Below are 21,733 nucleotides of genomic sequence, written 5' to 3'. Positions count from 1 at the left end.
AAGCTTCTGTGTTTTATCCTTGTTCAGCAGCAACTTGTTTTGGTTGAACCAGCTCTTAGCTGACCTCAAAGAATCATCAGCAACTGCACATCACGTCCTCTATTGATCACTGCGGCAGTCTTTACAAAATGGAGGGCAATGGAAGAGACCACTGTGATATGAATAGTTTCTAGTATCGAAATTCTCATAGTCAGGATGTATATGGCCTCTCTGTTCCTGTACTGAAAGAATCATTCATCTGGTTGCTGCTCCACTCACAGAGTGTATAAATCAATGTTTGAACGTGGGAGTTTTCCCAGACGAGCTGAATAGATACAGCACAGAATAGATACAGAATGGAAACTCGGCTAGTATCCTGGCAAAAAAATCCGCCATCTTGTTAGAAAGTTCAGCATTGTAATAGTATAATGATACAAACATTTTCTTCGACATCAGTCAAATATTATAATTACTAGTAATTTATTGTTGAACTTTGATTTTTTGTAGCTTTGATTATTAGTGAATGAATTTTTATATTGTCTAAACAGCTGATACTCTCACTCAGCGGTCAGGGTTTTGCCCTTGCTGAGTGGTGCCATGTAATTTTAATTTATTTGTAAAATAGCATAATATTATAATCTAGAATATTTCTTTTGTAAGTTTTTATTTTGTTTTTATGGGCAATAAAGATGTTAAAAAAAAAATAATAATGATAATAATTTCTGTGGATGTTGACGACACATCCAGAGGAGTTTATCATAAATTCAGGAATATTACATATTATTTTCTCATACATTTTCAGTAATATAACAATATACAAAACTTTCAAATTTATACCTCACTATATAATATATGTGTCGAGGTTATCATCAAATTGATACAAATTTATGCTACAACGGATTAATAAAAAAAAATCTAAAACTACATCCATTACCCTAACCATCACCTAGTACAATGATACTAAACCGATGTACTATTTTTTACCTATGAATTACTTTATTTAAAAAGAATACTACTTAAATCTAAATCCCACTTACTATTAGTTCCTCACTACTATGTATTACAATACTGAATAATCAATATCTAATTTTTCTTTTGAAGCTATTGAAATTTTCCTCTCCTTTGATTTCTATTGGTATTCTATTAGATATTGTAGGCCCTAAATATACTAGTGATCTTTGCGCAAATGCTGTATACATCCTTGGTACTTCTTGGTTGTTACGTTCTCTTATTCTATTATTATGTCCATGATTTATGTATGATATGGTTCCTATTTTGATGTTTTTTCATATACCCTAATAACAACAATGTTCATACAATTGCCTAACGCTGACTAATCTATTTTCTATAAATAATTCTACAGTTGGAAACCGGATTTCCTTGTTTCCCATTATTTTTAATAATGTATAGATGTGAGGTTCGGATCACTTTACTGATCCGGATCAATCGGTCTCGTTCACTGCTGGGAGCCAATCAAAAGACAGGATTCTAACTTCTAATAAGATGGCGCAGTCACGTGACGTGTCTAGTATTTGTGACATGTAAAAAGCATTGGTTGGATAGGCGTTTGATTGATAGTTTCCATTCTGTATCTATTCTGTGGTTCCAGTGTACAAGAAGATAACCTAAAACTATGATGAGTAGTTATCGACCAATATCTATAAGGCCTGTGTTTACCAAAATCATGGAGGTTGATATGAGGAAGCAGCTGATGGCCTATTTTGTGAGTGAAGATCTCTTTTCATCTTGCCATGTATGACGTCATGTGTATGACAAGTATGCAAGTTCTACCGTTAGTGGCCAGCCTTACACTGAAATGAGCCATTATTACTATTTTTATTATTCAATGGGTCCCTCTGAGAACGTTGCAACTGACAAAATTTCACAACGTGATGCTCCAGTGTAAAAACGCTGGTAGAATGATTCTCCACCTTGCAGTGACATCTGTGTTTGATATTTCGCACTATATATTAATAAAATAGTGTGTACCAAGGATGGAGGAATATAGAGGAGCAAAGCAAGTGGTGGAGGCCAGGAGAGAGGGAAAAAGAAGGAAAGGTAGACCGAGAATGAATTGGGAGAGTTATCTTGAAAGTCTGGGTCGCGAGAGAGGGAGTTCCATGAGGGAAATGAGGAGAATGGCTGAGGACCGGGAGGTGTGGAAGAGGTGGACCGAGGCTGGGACCCCTACGCTGTAGCGGCAGAAGGGGAAAAGAAACACTGAAGAATCACATTGTGAAATTTTTCAGTTGCAACGTTTTTAGAGGGACTCATTCTTATGTTATCTTGAGTCAGAGGACTTAGCAGTTTCATCTTCATCAGAAAAATATTTAAATTTGTTTTAAATTGCAGGTTAACCCCTCCCAACACACCAATACCTCCTCAGTTCGGCTCGTCCAATCAGAGAGGGAATAGTCGAACAAATTTTGCAGAATCAGCATCCACCGAGGAGGACACTGAAGCTGATGATGAGGCTGACACGTGAGTGCTATTTATAATTTTGCAATTTTTATGGTTTCTATAATGAGGCGAAAAAGAGGAGAAAGAATGAGAGAAGGAGAAAAGGTGGAGGAGGTCATTGATATGATTGTGATTGAGTTATGATGATGCCTATGAGTCATTGATTATGATAAGTAAGGATGAGGATGTAATTTGTATCGTAAATAAATAAAAATATACTGAGGTACACGTTTCAATGGCAGTGGAGAACGATAGGAGAACAGCGTGCCGATTCACTGCCTGTTTAATGTTTCTTGTGAATCTAAGGGCCGGTTTCCGAGCTTGGGATTCAGCTAAGTTTCTATACTTTAAACAGCTGGATTCAGAAAATTGGCTTTCCGAAACGGGGCGTAGTCGCAGTCCACGTTCAAATTAAATGACGGAAAACTAGATAATTGAATACAGAAATAAAGAGAAAATAGTGTAAAGTTTCAGCTGTTTTGAATTATTTTTAAGAATGTTTCATTTCGTCAAGGAAAAACGTTTCCAATTATAGAAATGAGAGAAATGAAGATTATCATAAAAACTGCGACTACACCCCGTTTTGGAAAGCCAATTTTCTGACTCCAGCTGTTTAAAGTATAGAACTTAGCTAAATCCCGAGCTCGGAAACCAGCCCTAAGAGTATTTGATTTTGGCATGTCTTTGTGGTTTTGTAATAGAGGATAGCTGATACCGGTATATCTGATGTAATATTAACTGTTCATTCTTGTCTAAAATAATCAATTATTTTTATTCATCAAGGAAATACATATTTTCAATGATCAAATAATACATTTTTATAATAGAGATTAAATATCTTGTTAATTATTTTTCTATATTGTTCAAAAAACAATCGTAGCGTAACGTTGCATAGCTGGAAAAGGATAGCGCTATCTGCTTTGTCGAATGATAGACAAGGATACCAACAGCAATGTCAATCAAATACTGCCATTATAACGTGGACCATATAATAAATTGATATAAATATACCAAAATATATAGAAAGAGTAAGTTTTTGACGGCTTTCTGATTTTTTCATCTTGTAAATAATATTGTATTTGCTTCATCCAATAAATCAATGAATAATATTTCATAGACATAGAAGTTGGAAGACAAAGTATAATTACAAGTTATAAATACAGTACTTGCATAGATGATAGACCCTCTTCACATTATAAATTGTCAAGTGGGTAGAATACTATGCCAAATGAAATTTAGCAAAAGTACCGCAAAAGTGGCACTGTTTCTAGAACCACTTTCAAGTTTATCTTTGCACATTTATTACTATTACTGGTGTTCTGCCCTAGGGCAGGTCTAAACATGATTCCTCCTTTTCCATTCCTCTCTGTCCTGTGCAATTCTCTTCATCTTGGAGTACTTTCCCTCCTCCCTGATATCATCCACCAACTTCACATTATTAAATTTTCTTCTCTTCCCCCTCTTTTTCTTTTTTAAATGTCTTCTTTTGCCTACTCGACTACTGTCTGTTATTACTGTTTTATTGGTGTGAGGGTGTAAGAAGGGCACAGTATGAGAAGCTATCAGCTTTCACGAAAGAGACCTACTAGGACTATTGCCTCAATTCTATCTATCTTATTAATTATTTTATTTTATTACATTATTCATTATATAATTTGACAGGCCACGTGCTACACCATCTACAGTAACAGCATCGGCAACTACGTCATCATTAGAGAAAGAGCGTGAGAAGCAGACGAATGACAGAAAGGCCGAAAGTGAGACAGAAACAGCCGCATCTTCCACTCGCTGTCTCTCTCCCTCACCCGGCTCTAGGGCCAGTTCAGCCGCCGAAGAAGAAACCAGAAGATGTGAGTTGATCTATTCAAATATACTAGAAAATATAAAATAAAATACAAGAAAATATAATAGAAATACAAGAAAATATCTACACATGGAAATAAATTGGAAGTTGCATTTGATCACATGCTAATTAATAAATAATTAGTATTAAACGAAAATCCCAATTAAATGCCATAAATCACCCCGAAGACTTCTGCTACTGCAAATATTGACAACAGGGTCAACAGCTAGATGGAAATTCGATGAGCGCTACTATACAATAGTTATTTGTGCAACTAGTGCGCAAAGTGACAGTTTGCTGCACCAAAAGAAACGTTTACGTTTACGAAATGGTTTCTTGAGTGCAGCAGAGGAACTTTGCGCACGTATTTCACATTTAATTTTTCCTACAGCTACCATTGAATAAGAAAAGTGGGTAATTATGGGTAAAATTGCCTGAAATCCATCAAATGTTTCTTTGTGTAATTTTATTATTAATAAATAAAATTGAATAATGTAGTAGTAAATGAATGAAGCAGGCGGCTGTGTGCTGAATGTGGCGGCTGTCATCTACTGTTGTCCACGATGTCCTTGATATTATTATAACGTGGGCCTCACTATGAGTGTTACCAACTTAATTTTGATTTTGCTGCACTGGTGCTCCATATAACCTACTAAGTATTTTGCGTTGCCATGTTGCAAATCTGGAGTGCAGAAAAATTTTTACCGCACTAGAGCGGAAAAGTGATTCTTTGCGTTCTGTAATCAGTGGCCACTTTTCAAGGTAACTGTAGGAAAAAATTATTTCCATATGTAGACTGGCTGGCCGCTAAGGCTTTGTATAAGATGAGCGCTGCTATCCAGAGATTGTCAGTTTGGTGTAAGGATGAGAATTCCTGATCGGCAATTAGGAGGTACTGGGTTCGATTCTCGGGCTGACAAATAAGTTTTGTATAGTAGCGCTTATCGAATTTCCATCTATCTGTTTACCCTGTTGTCAATATTTGCAGTAGCAGAAGTCTTCGGGGTGAATTACAGCATTTAATTGGGATTTCGTTTAATAATAATTACTAGTCAAATCCCCCTGGATTTGAGAACTCGCACAAGAACTAATGTATTGTAATCTTTAAAACCCGCAGCTTTTAGCTATACAGAGTTAGTGAAAATTATGGAAACAGCTAAATATTTATTTTACAAGAATAATTTGACAGTATGTTTCATTGGGGATCCTAAGATTATCATAGAGAAACAATAGCGTAAGTAGATATCCCATGGTTTAGGGCGTTTGAGTCGCAACTGTTACTGTTATCTCAAGCTGATAGTCCACGTAGTTCTTTCCCGTGAAGCTTTATGACGCTGGTAGTCTCATATTGTGAAGTTCATACACTCTTACCCGGTCGAAACAGTAAAAATCGACAATAATCGACAGTAATCGACTTGAGATAACAGTAAAAGTTGCGACATGAACGCCCTATACCATGGGATATCTACTTACGCTTTTGTTTCTCTATGAAATTACTCTCCCACTTCTTTCATCTTTGACCCTCATATAAATCCAAATTCATTTTTTTTAATGAGAAGGTGGTCATGTGATACACAATTTCCAAGTAGCCTCAGCTGATGTTATGAATTAATGAAAAACTGTAGTAATTGCATGCCAAAGTTAGTAGACAGTTGTCTACTAACGTTGATTGCATGCAATGAATTCTTCAGCTGACTAAATGATAAATCATAACTTTTTTTTCTTATGCACTTTCAATGTTATTTTTATATCTATATATAAAGCGAAATGGCACTCACTCACTCGCAGAACTAAAAATCTACCGGACCAAAAACGTTCAAATTTGGTAGTTATGTTCAGTTGGCCCTTTAGAGGCGCACTAAGAATGGATTTAAAAAAAAATCCAAAAAACGCCCAAATCTGCGTTTTTCCAACGTTTTTCTCAGCTTTTCTGCGTTTTCTCAGTACTTTGACTCTCTGATGGAATGAAGCATGCTCAAATGAAAAATGCAGGCGAGCGAAGCGAGCCCGCTGATCTCATTTTTGGACGATCCAGTCGGGGCTCCAGGGGGCGGAGTTCCCTAGCTAGACGGTTATGGCGAGCGAAGCGAGCCTGACGTCTAGTCCTGAATAAGGACGGAGGAGTGAATCAATTTTGTTGTCCAACGAACTTGGCCTGTAAAAAGGTCAGAAGATAAGGCCGGTCATTCAACTATTCATAGTGCCTCTCATTCTACTACAGCGTCAGGCGCTCTCTCTCCTGCCGACCTTCAAGCTATCGCACTTATTGTGAAACAGATGATACACTCAGAGATTTCTCCCTCTTTCAAAGAAGACTTCAATTCAATAAAAGACTCTATGGAATTTATATCAAACGAATTTGACAACTTTAAAAAAGAAATCATTTTGTATAAAAAGGAAATACAAAATCTTAAGAGTGAAATTAGTGTATTGAAGGCTGAAAATGAAACATTGAAAACTGAAGTTTGTAATATGCAAGAGTATTCTCGTAGAGATAATTTGGTCGTAACAGGGATCACCGAGACGCCTAATGAGTCTGTCTTCCAGATTTTCAATAGCATTTCTTCGGTAATCAATAGTGATATAACGGCCCAAAGCCTGAGTACTGCACATAGACTGCCGTCGAGAGTCAAGGGCAGTATTAGGCCTATTGTGTTTCGTTTTCTGCGTCGACAAGACAAGGAAGCTTGGCATTCCAGTTTCAGATCATCTGCTATTAAAGATAATAGAGGCCCGGGAATATCATCGAAATGCATTTCGCAGGCTCTTCCTGAGAGCAGGGTGCTCGCTTTCCAACATCATTCGCCATCGGTCATGCAACTTTTCCGAGAAGTTAAAAAATGCGCAATGGAAAAGAAATATGATTTTGTATGGATTCGGGACAGCAACGTTCTAGTGAAAAAGGATGAAGCGAGCAAGAGTGTGGTGGTGATAAAAAATGAAAGCGATATTTCAAAGCTGTAAGGTAATCATAAATCACTGGTAACTCAACCTTTTATTTCTATAAGTTTGTAATGGATATTTGTGATTTACTTGATGACTTAGAAAATATGAATAGTAATGAATCAATTAATCTATGTGATTTGAACGAAGTGAAAGTTTTTTTTTGCAATGATTCGAATTTAAAACTTTTTCATTTAAATATTAGGAGTATAAGGAAAAATTTTGATGAATTGTGTATTTTGTTGTCTGGTCTTGATGTCGCGTTTGATATTATAGTATTAACTGAGTCTTGGCTCACACACGATATAACTGGATTTGATATCTCTGGCTATAACAAAATCATAAAGCCAACAAAATTTAATAAATGTGATGGCATTGTAGTATACATAAAGAATGAACTTAATTATAATATTTTGGAAGTAGATATAGATTATGCCAATGTTTTGAATTTCAAATTAGTGTATGATGAATTGGAGTTTTATTGCACAGCTTTATATAGGTCACCAGAAACTGATGTAGCGTGTTTTGTGGATGCTCTAGAGATTTTTCTGAATGAGACAGCACATTTCGAAAATAGGTTAATTGTTGGTGACTCTAATATTGATATTCTTGATAAAAATTTGTCTCTTGTGGGTAATAGATTTTTGGATAATCTTCTTGAATATGGCTTTATAAATTATCTCTATGGCAGTACTAGATGTACTGTTTTAAGTGAATCGTGTATCGATCAGATCTTTTTGAAAAGTAAGCATTGTCTATTCAAATCAGCTATATATAATTGTGCAATCACAGATCACAATGCAGTGATGTGTTGTGTAGAACGTAAGAGCCGGTTGTCATATGGCAGAGATGTTGAATCTGATTCCCAGGATGTTCAGGCTTTATTATTTAATGAAGATGTTTTTCAATCAAAAATTAAAACAGAAACATGGAACGATGTTCTTCAGGAGAACGATCCCAGACTAGCTTTCTCTTTGTTTTATGATAGACTTCGTTCATTATTTGACTCTGCAAAAACTGTTAGGAGAAGGATTAGTAATAATACAAAGAAAATCAAACCTTGGGTGACTAATGGTATTCTTCGATGTATGAGGCGAAGAGACAAAATGTCTCTTAAGGTTCGTAAACAACCATTTAATGTACAGCTGATGGATTGTTTTAAATCATATAATCGAACACTGAAGTCGGCATTGCGAACTCTAAAGGAACAGTATTTCAAGAATAAATTAGTTGAATGTGGAAATAATCTAAGGGCTGTATGGAAGGTTGTGAATGAAGCAACAGATACCCCTTGTAAAACTAATTGTTCTATTAAAGAGTTGGTTACCAAGGATAATCGCATTTTGAGATCTTATCAAGTAAATGAAATAGCAGAGGAGCTTAATGAACATTTTGTGAGTGTTGGTAGAAGAATTTCTGAAAAAATTACTAAGGTAAAGGACAAGATTTTTAGGGAAAAAACTAATAGATTGTTTTGTAATTCGTTTTTCTTTTTTCCTGTCATAGCAGAGGAAATTGATATGTGTATTAAAAACTTGAAGAAAGGGGTAGCACCAGGATTTGATGGAATTTTTTCTAAATGTCTGAGTTCAAATTCTCGCATAATTTCAGTTCCTCTGGCTCATGTAATAAATTTATGCTTTTTGAATGGTGTTTTCCCCGACGAGTTGAAAAAGGCCACTGTTATTCCTTTGCATAAGAATGGTAACAAAAGTGATCCAGGGAACTATCGCCCAATTTCTCTGCTTTCATGTTTGTCAAAGGTGATTGAGAAATGTGTTAAGACTCGTTTGGTCGAATTCTTGGAAAAATATGAAATTTTATCTAATTGCCAATTTGGTTTTCGTAAGGGTGTAAGTACTTCTGATGCTGTATATAATGTTACTAAGAGAATTATTGAAACACTGGACAGGGAAGAAAAATGTATAGCTGTGTTTTTAGATCTCCAGAAGGCTTTTGATACAGTGGACCACAATATTTTATTTAGAAAGTTAGAAGGTATTGGAATTAGAGGTGTTGCATTGGGTTTCTTCAAAAGCTATCTCAGTTGTAGATCACAGGTGGTTAGTGTTGATGGTATAATGAGCTCAGAATTAGAAATTACGATGGGTGTGCCACAGGGAACAGTTCTGGGTCCAATATTATTTTTGATTTACATTAATGACTTACTCAAGATAGAGCTTGAGAGCTGTTCTTTGTTTTCTTTTGCTGACGACACTGTTGCTATTTTCTGTGCATCAAAATGGGAAGATGTTTTTTGTAGAGCTAATGAGGGTTTGAAAGTTATAAAAAACTGGTTAGATTTCAACTTAGTTAGTTTGAATATAGCAAAAACTACTGCAGTGTCATTTTCTTTGACCTCAGCAGGTCAGCCAGATAACCAGGGGAGTTTGGCTTTTCATGAAACTGGATGCGATGATAATAGTTGTCTATGTCCTATAATAATATTTAAGAACAGCACCAAATACTTGGGAATAATCATTGATAAGCATTTGAAATGGAGAGACCATATTTCATATTTATGTTCTAGGTTGAGGAAGACGCTGTATAAGTTTGTTCAACTGAGAAATATTTTTACAGTTGAGCAAATTAAAATGGTTTTCTTTGCGCTTGTGCAGTCAGTTGTGCGATATGGTATAATTGGCTGGGGTGGTTGTGGTGTTACCGTTCTTAAGCCTCTTATAGTATTGTATAAGAAAATTATTAAAATATGCTTGAAAAAACCGGTTAGATATCCAACAAATTTGCTCTATAAAGAATTTAATGTTCTCAGTATTGAGCACTTGTATGATCTTGACCTAGCTAGTTTTGTCTATTCGTGGCCCAATAGATTCCCTATAGCCCCTCATGGCGGCTATGTTACTCGTAGACAATCTGAGAGATTTTTGCTAGAACCACCTTGTAGAACAGCGGCTGCCAGTGCTCATGCAGCGTATTATGGTCCTAGACTTTTAAACCGTCTGTTGCTTGAAGTTTCTGGAGCATCCCAATGTATACCAATTTGTTATTATTCTTTCACTTTCAAAACTTTTAGACAGTATCTTCGACACTACTTATTAGGGAGACAAAATGAAGACTAATTTTGATTTATTTCTCAAATCTGTTTGTAAATCTCAATTCTATTCTTAAAATACATATCTTACTTAGTATAACAGAGCAGAAGAGAATTTGTTGTTTTATTTTTAAATATTGGTGATCTTTATCTTTGATGTAGAACATATAGTTGAATCTCAATTAGGCCTATACTGATTACAAGAGCAACATTTGTATGAAAATAGCATAAGAGAATGGAATTTTCTTTTTTCTTGATATTGTAATGTAAAATTATAAAATCTAATTATGTTATTAATATTACGATGTATATTAGTATCTTATGCTATCCAACATTCTAGAGATACACCATCCCTCATCACAAGCTTTGCTTAAAGAGGGATGCAACAATATTATTTAGAATATGATATTTTATATTCATTATTTTATAAAGAATTTGTATTTTATGTTTGTAAGTATGAATTGTATATTAATTTTTTGTTGACATTAATAAATTGAATTGAATTGAATTGAATTGAATTGAATTGAATTGAATTGAATTGAATTGAATTGAATTGAATTGAATTGAATTGAATTGAATTGAATTGAATTGAATTGAATTGAATTGAATTGAATTGAATTGAATTGAATTGAATTGAATTGAATTGAATTGAATTGAATTGAATTGAATTGAATTGAATTGAATTGAATTGAATTGAATTGAATTGAATTGAATTGAATTGAATTGAATTGAATTGAATTGAATTGAATTGAATTGAATTGAATTGAATTGAATTGAATTGAATTGAATTGAATTGACAGGTATGTTCCTTTTTTAATTGTGCGTCGACGTATATACACGGTTTTTGGAAATTTTGCATTTCAAGGATAATATAAAAGTAAAAAGGAGCCTCCTTCATACGCCAATATTAGATTAAAAATCAGACTATAGAATTATTCATCATAAATCAGCTGTTTAGTGGACTATAATACTACCCGTTCAAAAACATCGAACATCTTGAAAATGTATCTTTCCATCTACGTTGTAGACAGTTGCAGCCAGACCTGATAACAGCGCTCACACTCACATTCCGAGACGACACGTCACGGTACGATAGGACAAAAAGCTTTATGTTTATTTAGGATTTTTCTATATATTTTAAATTGATAAATTATTTATTAATTTTTGAGAAAACATAACAACAGGTCAATTTAACTTACTGAGCGCGAGGTCTACTGTTCACTGTTCACAGTAACTATACAGAGTTGGTGAAAATTATTGTTACACACAGAGATTGCAACGTATCACCAACAATGGAAAGAGCATGTTGAACGAATGTCAGCTGATAGGCTGTGTTGCTGTGCCACAGAAAAAAAAGTATAGCCTGTATTCTTTCCTCAGTGGTTGTGCTAAAAGTACGTAACTCCAGAAAGCTCTTTGTGTATCTTTTCGGAAGCAACACGTTGCTTTTGAGAAGATACAAAATAGCATCTGTTGCTTATGGAAAGATACATTTCCAAAAAGCTCCTTGTGTATCTTTTCGGATGCAACACGTTGCTTTTGAGAAGATACAGTAGATCATCTGTTGCTTATGGAAAGATATATTTCCAAAAAGCTCCTTGTGTATCTTTTCGGATGCAACACGTTGCTTTTCAGAAGATACAAAAGAGCATCTGTTGCTTATGGAAAGATACATTAAAGCTCCTTGTGTATCTTTTCGGATGCAACATGTTGATTTTCAGAAGATACAAAAGAGCTTGTCTTGCTTATCACATTATTAAAAAAATGAGACCCAATTACTCACTACTGCGCATGTAATAAGTTTAATAATGGTTATTATGAATATAATATTGTGTTATCCAATTCCTATTATTGTATTATCTAGAACCACGTTCATAAAACATAACCTCACTTTCATTAAAAATGCACGGTACGACGCAACTCTAGTCAAGGCTCAACCAACATGTCGAGTTGACGCTCGACTCAGTCTCACAGTCGTGAGGTCGCGGAAACTAGAGTCGACTGGTCTGAGTATCACTATATTTGAAAACACATGCTGCGTCGAGAAGAGACTAGAGTCGCAGTCTCTTCTCGACTTGAGTCGCGTAAGTGTGAGTTGAGCCTAAGATTCATACGATATTTTTGTACGATGTTTGGTCCATTAACGTTCACTGTTAATGTGTGTATACATTATTTCTTTGGACCTTCTGCAATTAAAAAGAAAAATTGCATGGTTGCCTGTAAAGTCGGTATACGGGCGAAAGTTTTACGTGACAACGACTTTGAGTGGTAAAATAATTTCAATGTGAATATTCATTCGTATAGTAGGAAGAAGGATGAAATAATAGTAACAATTTAAAACATTTATTTATGCAAAGAATTATATTGAAAACATTAATTTATACAAAGAATCTCGCACTGAACCACAACATTGTGATTACTACAACATAACCTATTCACTTATGCATGATTATGTGATTATGCATTATTGTGATTACTACAACATAACCTATTCACTTATTCACCTAAGCAGGCGTAGTCGCAGGAGATTGCTTGCGGCGCCTGCGCAGGTTGACTGCTCCGTTTCACTCTCTCTCCAGGTCTTCGGGTTGCTGCGGCGTTGCTCGCCACTGCTCCTATTCGTGCTCTTTCCAGACGACCGTGAACCGAAACGAATGCTCTCACTCGCTCTCATTGTGAGCGCATAACGTGGGAACGTAACGCAGTTTCACCCGGCAAACCAATTTATAAGACGTTGTCACGTCAAAATGAATAAATAACTGGTTATGACAACTTTTTTGAATCTTTAATCTTAATGGTAATTAGTATTCTTATAATAATATGTTGTATTATCTGTTCTCTATTATAATCTGCCGTATTCTCTCTGTTATTTTAGCCGTCCAATACCTAGAGGAGGAAGTGCGGAGACTTCGCGAGGCACGTTTATGCAAGATCTGCATGGACACAGAGACATGCGTGGTGTTGCTCCCTTGCGGCCATCTTGTGACCTGTGTGCAGTGCGCCCACTCGCTCGCCGACTGCCCCGTGTGTCGTAAGCCTATCAAGGCCACTGTGCGCACATTCCTCGCCTGATAGAGCGAGAGCGTGAATGCTGTTTGGCGGATGTAGAAGAGAGATTGGTATAGTGTGTGCGAGGAAGAGGTGGGATATACTTAGTGTCTGATTATCATTTGTTGATTCTGTTAGTGGAGTGATAGAGTGCTGGTTGCTGTAGTTAGGTCCACGTTATAAAGTCAGTGGAAAAGATTACAGTGTTGCCGATTCTCTGTTACCGCCGTCTTTTATATTAGATAGCTGTAATTCAAGTCATCTCTGTATATCTGATGTAATTAGTTATTGCTGAATCTTGTTAGCTATTGCTGATATATGGATACTATATATTTCAGATTCAACGATTAATAATCAACAATTAATATTAGATCACATGTACCGGGATGTCTTGAATCACAGCTGAATATTCACAGCTGAGTATACTTACTCTAGAAGGCGGTGGAAAACGAAACATGGCAACTACGCTGTCCTAACTTGTCCACTAATTTTAAAATCAGTGAATCTCATTGTAGGGAAAAGGATAACGGATAGGGAAAAGTAGTTGAAAGAAGGAGTGGGGAGTAGTAGTGACTTATAAAATAAATAAACAAATTAATAAATTTGTAAGGTTCAAGTATAAGTTGGAAGATGTTGAAGAAATGGGAAGTTTACAAAAGTGCAAGAATAAGATTAGTATAAGTAGGAAGATGGTGAAGAAATAGGAAGTAGGAGGTTGAGAAAAAGGAGAAAGAAGGAAGTGGAGAAAAGAAAGAGAATAGTGGGAAGAATGAGAAGGAGAAGAAGAGAAAGAGGGAATAGAAAAGATGGAGAGGTGGAATGTTGTTGATATCGAGGAAGTGATAGAGGGTGAAGAAGAAATTAAGAGAATGAGGAAAAGTAGAATGAGGAGAATAGAAATGATAGAAAGGAGGAATGAAGAAAATAGAAGAGAATAGAAAGGAGGAATGAGGAGTAGGAAATAAAGACGGAGACAAAGATGAATGATGTTGAAGTAAGAGGAAGTGATAGGGTATAGAAGAAAATAAAACAGAAGGAAAAATGTGGAAGAAAGTAGTTGGTAACATAAGTTGATTGAGAGCGATTGTGAAATGGAAAGATTTGAAAAAGAGGATGCTGAAGAAGTAAGTAAAAATAAGAGAAATTGATGAAAAATAATGTGAAGAAGAGAAGGAAAAGAAGAATAAGAAGATGAAGAAGAAGAAGATGAAGAAGAAGTAGAGTGAAATAATAGGAGCAGAATATGCTGAAGAAGTAAGTAAAAAGAAGAGAAATTGATGAAAAAGAATGTGAAGAAGAAGAATAAAAGGAAGAAGCAGAGTGAAATAGCAGAATATTTCTCCTTAGGTCTTGAAAGATTAAATATATTGTATTTGAAGTCTGCTGAAGCTCCTTACAATAATATATTGTATTATCTGTTCTCTATTATAATCTGCCGTATTCTCTCTGTGATTTCAGCCGTCCAATACCTAGAGGAGGAAGTGCGGAGACTTCGCGAGGCACGTTTATGCAAGATCTGCATGGACACAGAGACATGCGTGGTGTTGCTCCCTTGCGGCCATCTTGTGACCTGTGTGCAGTGCGCCCACTCGCTCGCCGACTGCCCCGTGTGTCGTAAGCCTATCAAGGCCACTGTGCGCACATTCCTCGCCTGATAGAGCGAGAGCGTGAATGCTGTTTGGCGGATGTAGAAGAGAGATTGGTATAGTGTGTGCGAGGAAGAGGTGGGATATACTTAGTGTCTGATTATCATTTGTTGATTCTGTTAGTGGAGTGATAGAGTGCTGGTTGCTGTAGTTAGGTCCACGTTATAAAGTCAGTGGAAAAGATTACAGTGTTGCCGATTCTCTGTTACCGCCGTCTTTTATATTAGATAGCTGTAATTCAAGTCATCTCTGTATATCTGATGTAATTAGTTATTGCTGAATCTTGTTAGCTATTGCTGATATATGGATACTATATATTTCAGATTCAACGATTAATAATCAACAATTAATATTAGATCACATGTACCGGGATGTCTTGAATCACAGCTGAATATTCACAGCTGAGTATACTTACTCTAGAAGGCGGTGGAAAACGAAACATGGCAACTACGCTGTCCTAACTTGTCCACTAATTTTAAAATCAGTGAATCTCATTGTAGGGAAAAGGATAACGGATAGGGAAAAGTAGTTGAAAGAAGGAGTGGGGAGTAGTAGTGACTTATAAAATAAATAAACAAATTAATAAATTTGTAAGGTTCAAGTATAAGTTGGAAGATGTTGAAGAAATGGGAAGTTTACAAAAGTGCAAGAATAAGATTAGTATAAGTAGGAAGATGGTGAAGAAATAGGAAGTAGGAGGTTGAGAAAAAGGAGAAAGAAGGAAGTGGAGAAAAGAAAGAGAATAGTGGGAAGAATGAGAAGGAGAAGAAGAGAAAGAGGGAATAGAAAAGATGGAGAGGTGGAATGTTGTTGATATCGAGGAAGTGATAGAGGGTGAAGAAGAAATTAAGAGAATGAGGAAAAGTAGAATGAGGAGAATAGAAATGATAGAAAGGAGGAATGAAGAAAATAGAAGAGAATAGAAAGGAGGAATGAGGAGTAGGAAATAAAGACGGAGACAAAGATGAATGATGTTGAAGTAAGAGGAAGTGATAGGGTATAGAAGAAAATAAAATAGAAGGAAAAATGTGGAAGAAAGTAGTTGGTAACATAAGTTGATTGAGAGCGATTGTGAAGGGGAAAGATATGAAAAAGTAGGATGCTGAAGAAGTAAGTAAAAAGAAGAGAAATTGATGAAAAAGAATGTGACGAAGAGAAGGAAAAGAAGAATAAGAAGATGAAGAAGAAGAAGATGAAGAAGAAGTAGAGTGAAATGATAGGAGCAGAATATGCTGAAGAAGTAAGTAAAAAGAAGAGAAATTGATGAAAAAGAATGTGAAGAAGAAGAATAAAAGGAAGAAGCAGAGTGAAATAGCAGAATATTTCTCCTTAGGTCTTGAAAGATTAAATATATTGTATTTGAAGTCTGCTGAAGCTCCTTACAATAATATATTGAACTTCAAACAGATTTTAGAATAGGAACTCCCCTGTAAAAATTCGAATTGTGTATTCTATATTTCCAATTTATTCCAGTCTATTATTGTAAAAATGTAACCCATATTTTGTAAATTTATTCCACTTGATTATTAGGTATGTATACATTTGAATAAGTATTTTTTCTAGTGTATTTTCCCACCGTTAATGCTTTTAACTTGAAACTTTTGGGCTGCTTTCACTACGTTATACAGGCACAAAAGCCTGTTAAGTTTTAATCGTGATTAATTGCCAGGGGAACCAATCAGAGAAGACTTCTTCTCGAGAAAGCCGTCTCTGATTGGTTCTCGTGTCATTTAATCATGATTAGAATCTAACAGTCTTTTGTGCAACCGGGCTCTAGGCTCACTATTTTATACCATAGAGTAAAGATTACACAATACATTATTCTATCTTTCCTCTATGGTTATTACACTCAGGCCCGGTTGCACAACAGCCGGTTAAATTTTAACCGTGATTAATTTCACGAGAACCAATAAGAGAAGGCGTTTTTGATAAGACTGCTTCTCTGATTTGTTTTCGTTGAATTAATCACGATAAAAATTTAACCGTCTTTTGTGCGACCAGCACTTGGTCTGAAATCAGCCCATAATTCAATTATTAATCTTCTCCATAAAAGCTTTATTTCTGTAATTCACGTTCAATTTGTGTTGTTGAGGCTCTTGTATTTTATAAGTGTAGACTCTAGACTTCTTCATTCTTAAGAAACTTTGAAAGAAGACATGGCTGGATCATGTTATATTTTATTACCATCGAAATTTATTATAGGTTTGTAATATTTAAATGAACTGAGTCACTTTATCCAATAAAGTAATATACATTGATTCTGAATTGAAAATTCAATTATTTTTGAAAAAGAGTGATTATAGCCTATGAAAAAGTATATATAATTAAAAATATAGGCTACATACCGAGTTTGTGAACATCAGAATGTGTTCAACAGCAATAACTGAAGCAGTTTTAAATTTATCTAATAACATAATTGATTCTGAATTGAATATTCAGCTATTAATTTAACAAAAAACAATAATTGTTGACTTTGATTTTCAATATTAATTTGAACTTTAGAATGTGTCCAACATAATATCTGAAACAATTTTCTACTTATCTTTGACTATGTGATGAAATAAATGAACGAATTGGATGTAAATCTAAAATAATAATGACATAAAATTTTAAAATCTAAAATGAGCGCTGCTATCCAGAGATTGTCAGTTTGGTGTAAGGGTAAGCATTCCTGACCGGCAATTGGGAGGTACTGGGTTCGATTCCCGGGCTGACAAAGTAATTTTTGAATATTAGCGCTCATCAAATTTCCATCTAGCTGTTTACCCTGTTGTCAATATTTGTACTAACAGAAGTCTCGGGGTGAATTACAGCATTTAATTTGGATTTTTGTTTAACAATAATTCAAATAATTATAATATCGAGTGACCTGGTTGGCTCAGGTCTGGTGTCAGAGTTGAAATATAAATAAATATAAAACCCTAACGAATTGGATGTAAATCTAAAATAATAATGATATAAAATTTTAAAATCTAAAATGAGCGCTGCTATCCAGAGATTGTCAGTTTGGTGTAAGGGTAAGCATTCCTGACCGGCAATTGGGAGGTACTGTGTTCGATTCCCGGGCTGGCAAAATAATTTCTAGCCTCTAGTGACCTGGATGGCTCAGATCTGGTGTCAGAGTTGAAATATAAATAAATATAAAACCCGACCAACCAAGAATCTCCAATCACTGATCTAGTTTATTGTTGTAATCTACACATCATGATATTGTAATACAGATAGTCATTTCTTTGTTTTCAATTAGAATCCACCTAATAGTTATATGTAATCCGTATGATACAAGGTCTATAAAAACTTTATATTCTTAGACCTTGGTATGATATTATTCAGATTAAGGAATTAATTGTTTTGTGAGCTTAATAATAGTAATAAATTGAAGATATTATACTAGTCTCTGCATGCTTTTAAACAATATTGTTTTAAGAATTGTTCACCAAGAGGAGTTGTCACTCTAGAATTTGACAGACTGTGATAAAACGGTTTTCATGAGTTTTAGCTCTCGGAGAGTTCTATTGGGAGTTCAGTTGAGTTGCTCTATGTTTAGTGCTAGAGCTAATTATTTTTATAAATCTGTAAAGTTATTATTGTGTAACTGTGAAATAATAGAAGATTTATGGAAAAATTGTGAGAGATTGTCTGGTTTTTCACAACATATTCCAATTTACCACAGTGAAGTCCACGTTATAATGGCAGTGGAGAAATATAGGTGAATAGCGTTGCCGATTCTCTCTTCCGACTTACCTTCTATAGAGGGTAGAAGATACCGTTACATCTTATGTAATAGCATCAGATGTAAGAGCATTCTCTAATCATAATGATAAAAATCATGTTATGTTACATGTAATCTTAATTTTATCTAATCATAATCATAGAGAAACAATAGCGTGAGTAGATATCCCATAGTATAGGGAATCTATGTCGCAACTTTTACTGTTATCTCAAGCCGATTACTGTCGACTATTGTAAATTTTCACTGTTTTGTTGGGATGATAGTGTATGAACGGCACAATATGAGAGACTACCAGCGTTACACAGCTGCATAGGAAAGAACTCACTCTCATACTGTGCCGTACATACACTCTCACCCGGCCAAAACAGTAAAAATCTACAATAATTGACAGTAATCGGCTTGGGATAACAGTAAAAGTTGCGACATAAACGCCCTATACCATGGGATATCTACTTATGCTATCGTTTCTCTATGGTAATAGTTACATTTCATTCTAGTTTAAAAATGATCAATCATATTTTATTCTTCTAGAAAATATGTTTTTCAATGATTGATAAATTATTGAATATTCTGTTAATTATGTTTCTACATCGTTAAAAAACGATCTGGCAACGTTGCGGAGCTAAAAAGGGATAGTATTATCTGCTTTGTCGAATGATAGACAAGGATAGCAACACCAATGTTGATTAAATTCTGCCATTATAACGTGGACCGCACTATTCTATAATTTTTACTTTCCTTGCCCTATTACCATAGGTAAGGAAAGTATTGCTTTCCGAAAAAAATTAAGGTACCCCAATTTCTAAATTTCTATACGTTTCAAGGTCCCCTGAGTCCAAAAAAAGTGGTTTTTGGGTATTGGTCTGTATGTGTGTGTGTGTGTATATATATATATGAGTGTATGTGCGTCTGTGTACACGATATCTCATCTCTCAATTAACGGAAAGACTTGAAATTTGGAACATAAGCTCCTTACAATATAAGTATCCGACACGAACAATTTCGATCAAATGTGATTCAAGATGGCGGCTGAAATGGCGAAAATGTTGTCAAAAACCGGGTTTTTCGCGATTTTCTCGAAAATGGCTCCAACGATTTTGATTAAAGTTATACCTATAATAGTCATCGATAAGCTCTATCAACTGCCACAAGTCCCATATCTGTAAAAATTTCAGGAGCTCTGCCCCATCTATGCAAAGTTTGCTTTTAGATTCTCAATTATCAGGCTTCAGATACAATTTAAACAAAAAAATTCGAGTGGAAAAGATTGAGCATGAGAATCTCTACAATTAATGTTCAGTAACATTTTCACCTAAAATTAAAAATAAGCTCGAAATTCGAGAAAATGTGATTATCGAATTGCAAACTATTGGCAACTGTTGATTCTATTAAATGATTCACTATGAAGAGATAGCAGACCTCGTATGTCTCCAGCGTTATCGCCCTGTCACCAGCTGGCTCAAATCTTTGAATAGTAGATTTGAGATGCGCGGCAACACTAGCGTAAGGTGATCAATTTTCATAACGGCAAGGAAAGTTGTGTGAGTGCGCCACACCAGATTTTTTATTAACAAACAGTTCTTAGATCTAAGCTAATATTCAACTTCAAACAGTCAACGTCGGTTCAATGGTGAGCGTTGGTATTATTAATAAAGATTGCTGCCAATTTGAAGTGAATTTTCTTGTAGAAGAAACGCTTTGGATTCAACTTTATTAGCTGCTCCAATCGATTTAATTCGGTAGTAATTAATAACCTTTCACTCCTGAGTCTTGACGACTAATTAATAAGACATTTCTATTCACTCATCTTTTATTGTTGATAATAAGATTCAGCTTTAATTGAAGAATGAGCTGTAGAAAGTGACTTCTTCAACTGCCAACTTGATTAAAGGTCAAATTGGAAAATGATAGATTTTCTACTCCCTTCTTCTAACCAAACAATATTCAATTGCCTATTTTATCTTCCACCTTAATTATCGGGTTTCAAAACTCTTCCTCCAACCAAACAATATTCAATTGCCTATTTCATCTTTCACCTTAATTAATGCTCAAATTGGAAAATTATTGGTTTTCAAGACCAATATTCTAACCAAACAATATTTAATATAAATTTGAATAACATTTTGTCATCCCTGTACTATAATTTTCACCAAAAAAGAGTCAATTTAAGAGTAGACAGGTTTATTTTTCAAGTTAAAGCCAGATATTTTGAAGGAATTGAATGATAATTTATGCTTCTTTCTTGTCCAGTCAATTTAAGAGTAGACAGGTTGACGTCTTCAAGTTAAAGCCAGATATTTTGAAGGAAATGAATAATAATTTAAGCTCCTACCTTGTCCAGTCAATAAGAGTAGACAGGTTGACTTCTTCAAGTTAAAGCCAGATATTTTGAAGGAAATGAATAATAATTTAAGCTCCTTCCTTGTCCAGTCAATTTAAGAGTAGACAGGTACACTTCTTCAAGTTAAAGCCAGATATTTTGAAGGAAATGAATGATAATTTATGCTTCTTTCTTGTCCAGTCAATTTAAGAGTAGACAGGTTTACTTCTTCAAGTTAAAGCCAGATATTTTGAAGGAATTGAATGATAATTTATGCTTCTTTCTTGTCCAGTCAATTTAAGAGTTGACATGTTTACTTCTTCAAGTTGAAGCCAGATATTTTGAAGGAATTGAATCATAATTCATGCTTCTTCCTTGTCCAGTCAAGAATAGTAAGTCATAGTTCCCTGGCAAATAGAATTCCATAAAAATACTAAGGCTGATATGTTTTTGGATTGTGGCTCTCATCGAATTTCCTTCTAGCTGTTCACACTGTGGTCAATATTTGCAGGAGCAGAAGTCTTCAGGGTGGTTTACAGCATTAAACTTTGGATTTTTTTGTTGAATGAATCAAATATTGATTCAGTTATGGTAGACAGTCAATATCAGTCAATGACAATCAAGTGTTATTTTATTAGAAATCCTTGTGGAATGGAACTTACCTATTTCTTGTTTTGAAGTGTTGTATTTCTTTTGTGTAATAAGTTAC

General features: G+C 35.0%; 1 protein-coding gene across 1 annotated transcript in view; it reads left to right on the top strand.

Annotated features, from left to right (window-relative positions):
- The window catches only part of LOC111061132 (death-associated inhibitor of apoptosis 2), a 36,831-nt gene extending 22,114 nt beyond the window's left edge, over positions 1-14,717 (top strand). The window contains exons 7-9 of the mRNA XM_039433333.1: positions 2,332-2,460; positions 4,102-4,289; positions 13,153-14,717. Coding sequence (XP_039289267.1) covers positions 2,332-2,460; positions 4,102-4,289; positions 13,153-13,349 — 514 coding nt within the window. The 3' untranslated portion in view covers positions 13,350-14,717. The remainder of the gene's footprint in view (positions 1-2,331; positions 2,461-4,101; positions 4,290-13,152) is intronic.
- The last annotated feature ends 7,016 nt before the right edge of the window (positions 14,718-21,733 follow it).

Source organism: Nilaparvata lugens, chromosome 7 (assembly GCF_014356525.2).
Source record: "Nilaparvata lugens isolate BPH chromosome 7, ASM1435652v1, whole genome shotgun sequence".
NCBI classification, from domain to species: Eukaryota; Metazoa; Arthropoda; class Insecta; order Hemiptera; family Delphacidae; genus Nilaparvata; species Nilaparvata lugens.
Note: the sequence above shows the minus strand (reverse complement) of the source record. Positions and strands in the feature narration are given on the sequence as shown.